The 13077-nt window shown below is 58.4% G+C and overlaps 1 protein-coding gene across 3 annotated transcripts in view; it reads right to left on the bottom strand.

Annotated features, from left to right (window-relative positions):
- Window positions 1-13077, bottom strand: part of ARHGAP8 (Rho GTPase activating protein 8) — a 64914-nt gene that overhangs the window by 37722 nt on the left and 14115 nt on the right. For all 3 annotated transcript variants that reach the window (XM_043562875.1, XM_043562877.1, XM_043562876.1), the window contains exons 2-3: window positions 10881-10999; window positions 7963-8106 (exon numbers count right to left, since the gene is read on the bottom strand). In XM_043562875.1, coding sequence (XP_043418810.1) covers window positions 7963-8106; window positions 10881-10917 — 181 coding nt within the window. In that variant the 5' untranslated portion in view covers window positions 10918-10999. The remainder of the gene's footprint in view (window positions 1-7962; window positions 8107-10880; window positions 11000-13077) is intronic.

Raw genomic sequence — 13077 nt, 5'->3', positions numbered from 1 at the left:
CCGGAGAAGGCTGGGTGGCCTGGGGGACAGTCACTCCTGGACAGGACCTCACAGGGTACAGGAGCCCTGATGATCGGTGCTGCCCCCCGGCGTGGCCCAGGTGACCCTGTGACTGTCCCCACACAGTGGTGCTCACCACGCAAGGACAGTGGAGGGGAATGCTCCCCAAGGGCCGGTGTCTAACCATATGCCCCAGAACCCAGGCTCGCTGCCCGTTGCCTGTGCCCAGATTGTGTCCGATAATCAGTCACTGATCGACTGAAAGATGCGTTGTAGAGCCTGAGGAGAACAGGTACTGTCTGAGAAATCGCACGACTGTGAACCCACTTTCGTGGCGAAGAAGCATTTGCATCTGTTTCAAGGGTTTGCTTGAAATGGGGAAGGATGAGAACTCTGAATCAGACGAGCCACAACTGCTCGTGCCCCGGCCCCCTGCACACGCCCGGGGCAGCTGCTTGTGATTTAGGACACGTGTGGCTCTTCCCAGGAGCCTGGAAGCTTCTCTGATATTCAGAATTCTAGCGCTGCTCTGGTTTCCAGACACAGCACCTTCTCATCGCACGGGCTCCTTAGGGATTCTGGTCGTGCTTCCCATTTGTTGAGAAAGCCCCTGTTTGGAAAGACTGCACCGGGAGCCACACGGTGATCTGCTTTGCCAAATGGGGGCCTCGATGGCTGCGCCTGGAAGAAAAGCATCTCCCACATGCTGTTTCCACCATGTCGGGGGCCAGGGGCCCACGGCCGCCCTGAGTCTGTGCTCGCCTGTGGGGCCCGAGGGAAAAGGACAGCATTGCTTCTCAAGTTGGGAATCGTCTGTGTGGCTACTCAAGAAACAAGGAATCGATTCCTCCCAGGGCCGAAAGACATCGTTAACGTCCGTGATGAGAGGCCAGGAACACACGGCATCATCATCCGGAATCAGACCAAGTGGCAAGTCCGGGAGGTGCTAAGTCATATGGAGAATGGAAGACCAGGTCAGCAAACGCTCGCCGAAGCCCACCGTGCACTCAGCTCTGGGGAGAAAGACCAGACACGACACCCGCCCGGCCCCACCGATCTGGGCGAAGGGCAGTGATGCGGGGGCGGGGTCTCGGCCCAGCCCCACAAGCCCCCGAGAAGCCACGGGGGCTCTGGCAGGCCAGGCCATTTCTGCAGCGACTTCCACGTGGTTGGGATTAGGCCACGCTTCTCAGGTGAGGGGTTCCATCCTTCACAGGACGGTGCTCGCTTCAGACGGCGGACGCCGGCCGGAGGTCCCCAGGCACACCCCCCCCCCCCCCGCTTCTGACCAGCTGGCTACAAATCCAGAGGTTCCCACCACCCTCTTGTGATCGATAATCCACTCGCTCACTTACGTTTTATCACAAAGGATACCAGTCAAGACCGGCCAAGAGGGGAGACGCGCGGGGCGGTGTGTGGGAGGGTCCTGCCCACAGAGCCCCCGTGCCCTCTCCCCGTGCAGTCTGGAACACCACCATGTCGCCACCGCCCAGGGCAGGCGCATCCAGAGTGGTTCCGGGGTTTCATCACACGGACGTGGCTGACTGAACTGTGACCCAGTCAAGGCGCGGCTCGACCGATCAATCCGGAGGCCGACTGAATCCCTGGCTGTGGACTGAACGCAGTCTCCAGCCCCTGGAGGTCACGACGCCCGGACTCTCTGACCCAGTTGGTCGCTCCTGGCCCAGCAGCTCCATCCTGAGCTGTCTCAGTGGCACCCGCGACACGGGGTCCTCCGTGAGCCTCCCCTCTGGCATAAGCCAGCAGGAGTCACAAAGCTCTTCCTGTCACTTGGGGACTCCAAGGATTTAGAGGCTACTTCCCAAGAACCGGGGACAAAGTCCAGACACATTCTTTGACCCCACCGCGTCTCACGACCCCGCACCCCCACCGTAGTCAATCGTGCCCGAGGGGTGCACCGCGGGGCGGGGACGGACGTCACCCACCAGGCCAGAGGAGCAGAGGCCGAGCTCCAGAGAGAGGAGATGAAGCTTCTTCTGCGGACGGGGCCTGGCTGAGGGCAGGGCAGGCGTCTGCTCACGGGCCGCCCTGGGCAGCCGAGGAACAGCACGGGGTCTGATGCAGACGTGCCATCGCGGGCGGCAAGGGGTGACGGGAAATGATGGTGAGAAGAGGTCAAGGCCCCAGGGACGAGGAGGGTGAGGGTCTGACTTTACCCGGTTGACGGCGGGGAGCCGGTGAGGAGGGTGAGTAAGGGACGCCATCTGATGGGTCATTCTGCGGGCCCTTTGGCTGCTGGTGAGGATGGCCTGAAGCGGGATGTCCCAAGTAGAGACTGCGAGGGGGGTGGGAGGGGCAGGGGACAGGGGACAGAGACCCCCAGGACTGGGGAGGGGCCCCCAATGCTGGCTTGGGCTGCTGGGCCATTCACGGAGGGTGGGGGAGGGTGGACACAGGAGCCAGAGCCAGTCTGGCAAGCTGCGGGGGGAGGGGCGCGGGGGAGGGGCAGGGCCAAGAGGGGAGCACCGGGCACAGCTACGGACAACCGCTGAGGCAGCATCAAGGACGGAAGGTCCCTGGTGCAGAGTGACAATGGCCTGGGAGTGGACGCGGGGCCAGGGGGCCTGTGGGCACGAGGAACAGCTGCCCAGGCCGGTGGATCCCAGGGAAGAGTGAGCTCCCCCCACCAAAGCCACCCAGTCAAGATCCACAGAGGGTCCTGGTGGGTGACGCTCGGGCACCACTGAGGCTGAGAAGAGGCAGGAAGCAGAATGTCCCCACCCCAAGACGGCGAGAAGCGAGAGACAGGAGCAGAGCAGAGCTCAATGCCAGGCAGGGCAGAGCCTCACAGAGGAGGGGGGACAGGCACAGGGACCAGATGCCCAGCCACACAGGGGCACAGCAAGGCCACCCCAGGGCCCAGGGTGAACAGCAGGAAATTCCGGGCAAGAACTGTGAACTCTGGCTCCCGGAAAACCCAAGGGACTTGGTGTCCAGGGACCCCAACCCTCCGGGCCGGGCCAGAACACAGCGGGTCTCCATTAGACCCCAGAGCCCTCCCCAGACCACGCGTTCCCTGGTTTGTCGAGGAGGGCGGGAGGGGCTCACGGCCCGTCCCTGCTCCCGGGCCCGTGGCTGCTGACAGGCCCCTTGCTGGCCAGCTCGGGTCAGCGGGCCCAGAGGGCAGGGGGTGTGCAGAGACGGGGCAGGTCAAGGTCAGAAGGATGAATCCCCAGCCGAGGGGTCTGGACTCAGTTCGGCCATGCAGCGTGAGCCCCTGCCATCCGCCATCTGCGAGCAAGGGTGAGAAGCTTCCCCGGGCGGCACACGACTCGGGCACGGCACTGAGGCAAGGACGCGGGGAGGGGCTGGGAGGCCGGCGCCTGCTTCCGGCCCGGGTCCTTGCCCTGTGGGGGCCTCCTGCTTGTATAAACCACTGACTGGCTCCCTCACTCATCACACTTGCTATGCGAGGTTCCTCAACTTGCACGATGCTGAGTTACTATGGAAGGCCTTCTCCTCTCCTCAAAACCAAAAAGGCAACTAACTTAACTTTTTCTTTTCCTTTTTAATGTTTGTTTGCTTATTTAGAGAGAGAGAAAGAGAGGAAGAGAGACAATCCTAAGCAGGCTCCGCACCGTCAGCACAGAGCCCAACGCGGGGCTGGAACGCACGAACCCGTGAGATCCTGAGCTGAGCGGAAATCGAGAGTCGGATGCTTAACTGACTGAGCCACCCGGGTGCCCCAGCATTTTCTTTTCGTATCAGTAGACTTCCAAACGTCCCGCCAAACTACGCCCACAGCACTAATCAGACTGAACAAACTCTCACGGCAGGTGCAATGCCAAACAACCTGGGTCCCTTATACTGTTCTCTCCGCAGCTGACGCTTCGGAAAATTTCCATCATAAAAAGTGAACAAAAAGCGAGGGAGGGAGGCACAGGCCGGCCCTGGCCCCGGGGACAGAGTCCCTGCCCCCCCCCCCCAGCCGGGCAGCCCCACACCAGCCTCTCTGCACCGGCACGCAGTAAGTGCTCAATAAACGCGACCCGGTTACCACGTGCCAGGCCTGACGCCAGGTCCCTCCAGGTGTGCTGTTTCGTTTACAGAAGAGGAAACTGAGGCCCGGAGAGGCCACGCGAGCATCGGGGCCGGGTCCACGCTTGCAGCTGGCTGACTCCCGGCCTGCACGGGGGCCTCTGCCCCTGAGGACCCCACAGCGGCAGCAGGGAGGCCTCCCGCGTGCACGCCTGCGCGGCAGCCCTGAGGAATCCCCGGGACGTCCGGGATCCTGCTTATTAAGCAGTCGAGGCGGCATCTGCATTAATGACATCAGTCCATATGAGTAAACACCCCTTCGTCGTTCTCTGGTAACACGGGCCAGCGTATCGGAAACGGGCTTCAAAGTGATATAATGTGGGAGGAAGTGAAAACCATCAATAAGATGCAAATTCTCCGAGGCCTCAGTGTAATTCATGACCCCTATCCCTCCCCTCGCTGTGCACAACACAGCATCGCTCACCATCTCCAAGGCGGGAGAAGCCCAGTTTATGAATAAAGAAGTGCTTCCCAGAGCCATCGCCCGGAACGCGCTCCAGACGATCCGTCATCCGCTCCGAGTGAAGCATAATAAAGACATATTAAAAAGACATAATAAAGCATATTAAAATGCATAATAAAGACAGTGGCCATCTAACCAGGAGCGATTTGGGAGTTCGTCTCCTTGGGTGTCTGTTTCAGGGCTGCTCATCTCTTTGCAGAGAGGAAGGAAATGCGAAGACCCATTTTTCTGCATCCCGCAGGGAAGCCTGGCTGGGGTCTAACCTGGGGGCAAAGATCTGGGTGTGGGGTGGTGACCTGTCACCCAGTGGAACCAGATCCTCCTGTCCTCCTCTTCTCTGCCACTCGCCTCCTCTGTGTCTCTGGATCACATCTCCAGCCTCTCTGCAACCTTCCCCCTGCCCACCCGACTCGCCACCAGGTAATCTCCCCCTGGGCTCACAGCCCGGCCCCCGACTAAGCTCCAGACGGTGACCCCTGAAAATACTGAAATCAGGGGCGCCTGGGTGGCTCAGTCGGTTGAGCGTCAGGCTTCGGCTCAGGGCACGATCTCAGGGTTCGTGGGTTCGAGCCCCGTGTCGGGCTCTGTGCTGACAGCACAGAACTTGCTTGGGATGCTCTCTCTCTCTCTCTCTCTCTCTCTGCCCCTCCCCTGCCCACTCTGTCTCTCTCTCAAAAATAAATAAACCTAAAAAAAAATTAAAAAGAGCAATAACCCCAACTTACTTCCCAGGGCCCCCGTCTCTTGATTCAATCTCCTGCACGCCTGGAAACCTCACCCTACCGTGCGGCAAACCCTTCCCAGGTAGGTTTCTGCTTGTCCTCCAGGCTGACATTGAAAATCTCTCTCAAACTCATCCCCTCTTCTCCACGCCACCGCCACAGCACAGGCTCAGCCCTCTGTCCTGGCTCCCGCTGGGTCCCCCTGTGGCTGCCATCAGCACCGTCCACACCGCGGCAAGAAGGGTCGCTCTAAACCACAAGCCCCACTCCTCCGCCTCAGGCTCCCCAGAGCCACCAGGACCAAGTGCGAACTCCTGAGCACACCCTGTGAGGCGCTGAGAACACAGTTCCCGCTAAGCAGCCACCTCTCAAAAGTACACAAAGATCTAATGGGAAGCGGTCTATATGCGATGGGCTTCATTTGTAAAGACTGGGACAGGTTGGGGCGCCTGGGTGGCTCAGTCGGTTAAGCAGCCAACTTTTGATTTCGGCTCGGGTCATGATCTCGCGGTTCATGAGTTCAAGCCCCCACGTCGGGCTCTGTGCTGACAGTGCAGAGCCTGCTTGGGATTCCCTCTCTCTCTCTCTCTCTCTCTCTCTCTCTCTCTCTCTCTCTGCCTCTCCCCTGCCCATGCAGGCTCTCTCTCAAAATAAATAAACTTAAAAAAAAAAAGAGAGAGACTGGGACAGGCTGAAGGGAAAAGCATGGAGAAGGCGTATCTACCAACGCCAAAAAGGAGAAAGCTGGTGCGGCTGTCCCGGCTAGATTAACGTCAGACATGCTAGGCGAGGAGTCACCAACACGGGCGCACGGCCGTTGGTAAAGGAGGGCGTTTAGGAACACAAAGGTCAACAACACGTCAAGAAGACCTCGCAATCCGAAGTGTAGCTGCCCCTAAAAACAAAGCATCAAGACCCACGGAACAAGTGGACAGAGCCAAGGGCAGAAACGGACACGTTTCAATCGTGGGCGCTTTGAACACTCCTCAGTCGACAGCTGATGGAAGTAGAGAAGTTAGTAAGGACGCAGAAGGTCTGGACGCCGTCAATCAACAGGACCGCACTGAAATACACAGAACACGCTGCCGGATCCTGGGACACACATTCTTGCCAGGTGTATGAGGGACGTTCATCTAGACAGCTTTCAGGCTGCAGAACCTGTTGATACTCTTAAGGCTACTGAGACCCTCAAAAGGCTTAAAAAAAAAAAAGAGTGGGTTGTTTCTATAGAGGTTGACCATACTAGAAACTTAAAAGGGGAGATTTAAAAATATTTATTCATTCATTTAAAATAACTCACTGCAGGGTCCCTGGGTGGCTCAGTCGGTTGGGTGTCTGACTCTCGATTTCAGCTCAGGTCACGATCCCAAGGTTGTAGGATCGAGCCCCACGTCAGGCTCCGTGCTGAGTGTGGAACCTGCTTAAGATACTCTCTGTCCCTCTGCCCCCTCCCCTGCTCATGCTCTCTCCCTAAAAAATAAAAAAAAATGAAATTTAAAAATTAAAAAGTAAAAATAACCCACCGCATACTAATAATGTATGTTTTATTCTCAGGAAAAATAACTCTTTCCTGCCTTCCTTTGGTGGGTACCTGGTCTGTGCTCCCACACTGGGTCCGGTGTTGGGGGAGGGGTAGAGAGAGGGGGGGGGGACACAGAATCCGAAGCAGGCTCCAGCCTCTGAGCCTCAGCACAGAGCCCGACGTGGGGCTCGAACCCACGAACCGTGAGATCATGACCCGAGCCGAAGTCGGACGCTCAACCGACTGAGCTGCCCAGGCGCCCCCCTGCTACCTAAACCTTAAAGTTTCTCCAGAAGGAACACTTGGGGCTTCGGACGGTTGACCACCTGTCCAAACCCCACCCTCTCCTCGTCTCTCCGAGCTGAGTGTGCACAAAGGAAGCCCATCTGTGCCTCCGGGGCCTCCAACTGTCGCAAACCATTCCTCTTTCCTTGATAAGATTCCAGCTGGGAGGGGACAGGAGCTAATGTTTACGGAGATCTTAGTGCAGCAGTGAGGTGTCAGGGTCCGCGCCTGCGATGGCTAACTCCACGTGTCACCTCGACTGGGCTAAGGGAGGCCCAGGCGGCTGGGAAGACGTTCTTTCTCGGCGTGTCCGTGAGGGTGTTTGCGCAGGAGAGCGGCGTTTGAACGGAGTGAGGAAGGGCACCCTCCCCAGCGCGGGCGGGGGCCTCGACAGAACAAGGGGCACAGGGCGGATCTGCTCTGTGCTCGAGCCGGGAGATCCACCTTCTCCAGCCCGCGGACAGGGGCCCCCGGCGCTCTCAGATCTCCAGAGCTTGCTGGGAGTGCCACCGCCGGCTCGCCGAAGGCAGACCCTGGAACCTCTCCACCTCCACGGTCGCGAGAGAGCCAATCCCTACGATAAACCTCCTCTCTCACGTCTCTCCACGTACCAACCCACACGCTGCCCACGTGAGAAACACACCAGGCGGCCCCGATCCCCTCGCGCCTGGTCACAGTGATGCAACACGTTCCCCCAGCCCCGCCGCTGGCCGTGGGGGAGACTTGTCTTCTCCGTCCGGACAGGTGTTTGTTCCCTTTGAGGAAGCAGCATAACACTGCCCTTGGTTAACAACGCCAAGGAGAGGGAGGCCACGGGGAGGCAGCCCGATGAACCCACCCCCCCACCCCACGGGGCCCACGGGAACGCTGGCACCGGTCGGGAATCCTGGGACCACCCAGCTGCAACCCACCTGCCACCTGCAGGATACCGTGTCTGGCCACGTCGTAGAAGGGGTGATTCACGCTGAGCGCGGGGTCCTGGCCAGGTGTGGGCACCACCAAGGGCTTGCTCGCTATGCTCAGGGCGGCCGCCTTCTCTTCGTCCCTCTGCAGCTCTGTGGCAGACAATGAGGATTACAGGGAGTCAGCTGGCCTCTTGGGAAAGATGGGCAACGAGGGAGCCTCCCGGCGTCTCTTCGTAGGACAGTCACCATGCCTCAAGAGTGCACCCACTGTGCATCTGCTCACTGTATACCTACTGTGCGCCCATCTCTGTTGTGCACCCACTATGCGCCTGCTCAGTGTGCACCCTCCCCTCCTGTGCACCCACTGTGCGTCTGCTCAGTGTGCACCCACCTCTCCTGTGGACCCACTGTGCATCTGCTCGGTGTGCACCCACCATGCCCCATCTCTGCTTTGCGCCCACTATGCACCCACACCTCCTGTGCACCCACTGTGCGTCTGCTCAGTGCGCACCCTCCCTCCTGTGCACCCACTGTGCATCTGCTCAGTGCGCACCCTCCCCTCCTGTGCACCCACTGTGCGTCTGCTCAGTGCGCACCCTCCCCTCCTGTGCACCCACTGTGCGTCTGCTCAGTGCGCACCCTCCCCTCCTGTGCACCCACTGTGCGTCTGCTCAGTGCGCACCCTCCCCTCCTGTGCACCCACTGTGCGTCTGCTCAGTGGGCACCCTCCCCTCCTGTGCACCCACTGTGCGTCTGCTCAGTGCGCACCCTCCCCTCCTGTGCACCCACTGTGCATCTGCTCAGTGCGCACCCACCCCTCCTGTGCATCCACTATGCGTCTGCTCAGTGGGCACAACCACGGAGGGATAAAATGAGACCTGGGGGCGAATACTGTCCTCCACGCTGACAGGAGTGGAAACTGAGGCTCAGAGACAGGGAATGAGTTGCCCCAGGTCACAATGCTCATTGGCAGTGGAGTGTGGATTTGCACTTGATTTCCCAAGTCCAAATTCCAACCCAGGCCCTCCTGGGAAATGTGGATCCAGGCAGCCGGCAGGAAACCGTGGCTGGGTTGAGGGCAGAAGGGGGTCACTGTGCCTCGAAGTAGGAGGGAGTGCTGTCCCCGGTTTAATTTTAGTAGGTGAGGTTCCTTCATATAAAACAAATCAAGACAGAGCTCTTTCCAACGGGAAACAGAATGGGGCCTTCAAATTTCAGGTGAGAGCAGACTGTGGTCCCCAGATGTACTGGGTGGAAGAGCGTGGCTCCAAGATTCACGTCTGCCTCGAAGCTCACAGTGTGACCTTACGCGGAAACAGTGCCTGTAGAGATGAAATTAGTTCAGACGAGGTCACACTGGCTCAGGGTGGGCCCTAAACCCGATGCCTGGGGTCCTGCTAAGAGAAGAGACACGGAGGGAAGCATGCTGACATGCGGGCCGTGTACGATGTTAAAGCGAGTCGTAGGCAACAGTGCGCCCCAGAGAACTGGAAACGGGAATCCTAACAAATACAAGTGCACGCCGTGGTCACAACAGCACCCTTCACAACAGCCAGAAAGTGGCCCCGGCCACGTGTCCGTCCGCGGATGAGTGGACACGATGTGGGCTGCCCACGCAATGGAGTACTATTTGGCCGCAAGAGGAACGTGGTACTGACCCGCGCCACGATGCAGACAGCCCTGAAAATATTACGCTACGTTAAAGAAGCCAGGCCACAGGATGCGGGATTCCATTTACACGAAGTGCCCGGGACGGATAAATCCACGGAGTCAGAAAGCAGACTGATGCCTGCCCGGGGCTGAGGGAAGGAGTGACTGCCTGATGGGGTGTGGGGTTTCCTTTTGGGGCGAAGCAAATGTTCTAACAGGTGGATACGCTACACGTTATGAATGGGCTAAATACTTCACGATGGCTCATTTTATGCCATGTTAATTTCACCTCCGTAAAAAACCGAAAACAACGGTTCAGCACACGGGGGCCCGGCCACAAGGAAACGTGAGGAGGCAGAACAAACCGGACCGTCTTAAGGAAGGCAGCGGACGGAGGAAACAAGGATGCTCTTCCCGCATCCCTAACCACACATCGGGCTGACATCGGGCTCACTGTCCTGCCACCGTATGGACCCAAGCGAGAGATGCTTTACTGTGCCGCACGCCTTAAAGCAGCAAGGGGACCAAACCGGAAGGCGTAATTAATTGCAGACTCCCGGGAGCCCGAATCAAGCAGCACAGGCAGACGCAGCCAAGGCTCCCCCCCAGCATCGGGCGTGATGCACTGATGCTGCATCGCAGGACGGAAAGTCATTTCTTTCAGGGCCACGGGCCTTCGGCGGATCCTCGGGAGCCACTCCGGGTTATTGCGAACCTTGAGGACAGATGTGCACTAGAGGGAGACGAACGGGGTAGCCTGGCCCCAGTGCGCGTAGCAGGAACGGCCTCTCGCGGAAACACGTGCACACGTGATGTTAACCAAACCGCCAAGGGGTGGGTCTATGCAGAGGCCCTCCCCGCAGCTTGGCCCCTGTCACGGGGTGCCCTCAGCCGTGTGTTCCAGTCCCCCCGGGCCTCAGTTTGCTTGTCTGTAAGATGGGGATGTGGACGCTGGCACGTTGGTGGGTAGCCTCAAGCAGTGAATGAGGATGTTATCCCATCTGAGCCTCATAACAACCCGGGAAGGTGGCTCCATCTCGGAGGGGCTCACCTGAATTTGCACAAAAGAGCCCTGGAAAGATTAAAAAGTCACTACCTGGGGCTAACGGGGGTGGGGAAGGGGTAAGACCCCAGATGAGGGAGAAGGACAACCTCACCAAGCCCTTCTTACAGGGCTAGACTTTTCCAGCCACGTAAGTGTATTAGTATCTGTTTAAAGCAAACATCCGCCAACGGCCTCCTCGCGGGACGAGGCTGGAAGAACACGCTTTTACCTATTTCGGCCAGCTCCTCCAGGTCCGGCTGGGACATGTTCTGCTGCTCTCCAGGCTGGCCCAGCACACGGCCCCGATGCCACCTCTCAGGGGTCCGGGCACGGGGTCCTTCCGACACCCTGAGGGAGAAGCACACGGAACCCGGGGACATTGAACACACACGTGCACACGAGGGCTCAAGGAATGAAGGAAACACCCTTCAAGCAAGGGCCTGGTTTGCTTTTCCCTCCTGAACATAAAAAAAGCACCCACTTCTGATTCTCCAAGACCCCGTGTCAAGACGATGTTTCCACCTCTGTTCCCCTGCCCAGTCCACCCTCCACACGGTTGGAGGTCCACTTCCACAAACAGCTCTCGCAGCCAAGGGAGCCTGAGCCCTGGAAGGTGGCGCCGACCCCATGTGTGGGCCCCTTCCTCGGGACTGGTGCCCCTGGACGGAGCTCCTGTCCCCAGGTGGCCCGTGTCCCAGGAGAGCGGGGCAGGGGGGCAGTGGGGGTGGGGCACGCTCAGAATGCGAACAGCCCTTTCAGGGCCGAATCATTTCAAGACCTTCATCATCTCTGCCCAGAGAGATGCATGGTCACTCCCGCACCCGTTTTATGGAGGGGAAAACTGAGGCCATCAAAGATCTATTAGAACGGCTCGTGCCTCTACAGCTAGGAGTTACCAAACGCGGTTGTTCTGTGCCCAGGATAACGCTTCGGTACCTGTGCAAATCTTTACGAGAATCCCTGTTAGTAGCCAAATGATGGCATATGATTTATCCACGAAAAGGAACGCAGAACTGACACATGCTACCACGTGGATGAACCCTGAGAGCACTGTGTTACGTGAAAGAAGCCAGGCACAAGAGATGAGCCCATTTACACGAAACGTCCACAAGAGGCAAGTCCATAGACAGAAAGTGGTCGCTGGCTGCTGGGGGAGGTGGGGGGTTAGACAGCAGCCAAACAGCGCGGGTTCTTTCCGAGGTGAAGAGACGTCCTCAAGTTGGCTGGGGGGACAGTTTCACATGATGTGTGGGTACAGTAAAAAACACTGGACTATGTAGGCTTTGTGGGGGTCAGGCGCATGTCATGTGAACTATATTCAATAAAGGTGTTTGAAAAAATTAACAAAGCTGGGTCAAAGCAGCACACACAGTTTGGCCCGATTTTTTAACAGCAAAAGAAAATGGACATTGTTACAATGCTGTGTCCTGGGAGCTTTAGGATTAGGACTGATAAATCCATTCGGTTTTCCACGTTTGTCCCTTTTTCATTTTTGCAAAAGCCTGTACTGCCCTTAGCATGAGATACAGTGATCTGAACTAAGACAACGTATGGCTAACAATATAAATAATGTTTTATGAACATAAAAAACTTAAGGCCTTGCTGCCTTCCACTTGTTCAAAACTCCCTTGGGGAGCCTGGGTGGCCCAGTCGGCTGAGCGTCCGACCTCGGCTCAGGTCATGATCTCTCGGTTCGTGGGTTCGAGCCCCACGTCGGGCTCTGGGCTGACAGCTCGGAGCCTGGAGCCTGCTCCCGATTTTGTGTCTCCCTCTCTCTCTGCCCCTCCCCTGCTCCTGCTCTGTCTCTCTCTGTCTCAAAAATAAAAAAAAAAAAATTTTTTTTAATTAAAAAAAAATAAAACTCCCCGTTGGCTAAGCGCTGTCTTTCGTCTCTCCACTTTACAGACGGTAACACTGACGCAGAGCAGAGGTCAGGGAGTCACCCGCCCGGTGCAGAGCCCGTGAAGAGGCGGCAGGGCGGGACCCCAGGGATCTTACCCACAACAGTGGCCGCAGGCGAGTCCGGGAGGGCCCCGGGCAAGGGCAGACAGGCCCTTCTCCAGGGGGGTCGCTGAGAGCCGGCCCACGGTGGCCTCCCCCGCTGGCTCTCGGGGGAGAAGTCGGCGTCTGTGCTCGTCCACGGGCACGACAGCTGCCGAGGTTTAAACATTAGGATCTAATCTAGAATGAAAACGACACGTGTGTGCCCGGGACGCGGCCATTCCGCCCGCGGACACACGCGCACAGCAGGTGTCATCTGTGCACGGGGGCAGGACGGCGTGAGCAGCGCCAGCGAAAGAGCCCCAGACGGGAGACGACCCGAGGACCCGCGGACGGCAGAGGGGAGCGGCCACCGTCGCGCTCCGCAGCCGCGCGGCCCCGCCGAGCACGGGGTCGGGCGCCAGAAGGGTCCCGCTCTTCAGAAG

This window comes from Prionailurus bengalensis, chromosome B4 (genome assembly GCF_016509475.1).
Source record: "Prionailurus bengalensis isolate Pbe53 chromosome B4, Fcat_Pben_1.1_paternal_pri, whole genome shotgun sequence".
Lineage (NCBI taxonomy): Eukaryota > Metazoa > Chordata > Mammalia > Carnivora > Felidae > Prionailurus > Prionailurus bengalensis.
This window is presented reverse-complemented; position numbering and strand designations above follow the sequence as displayed.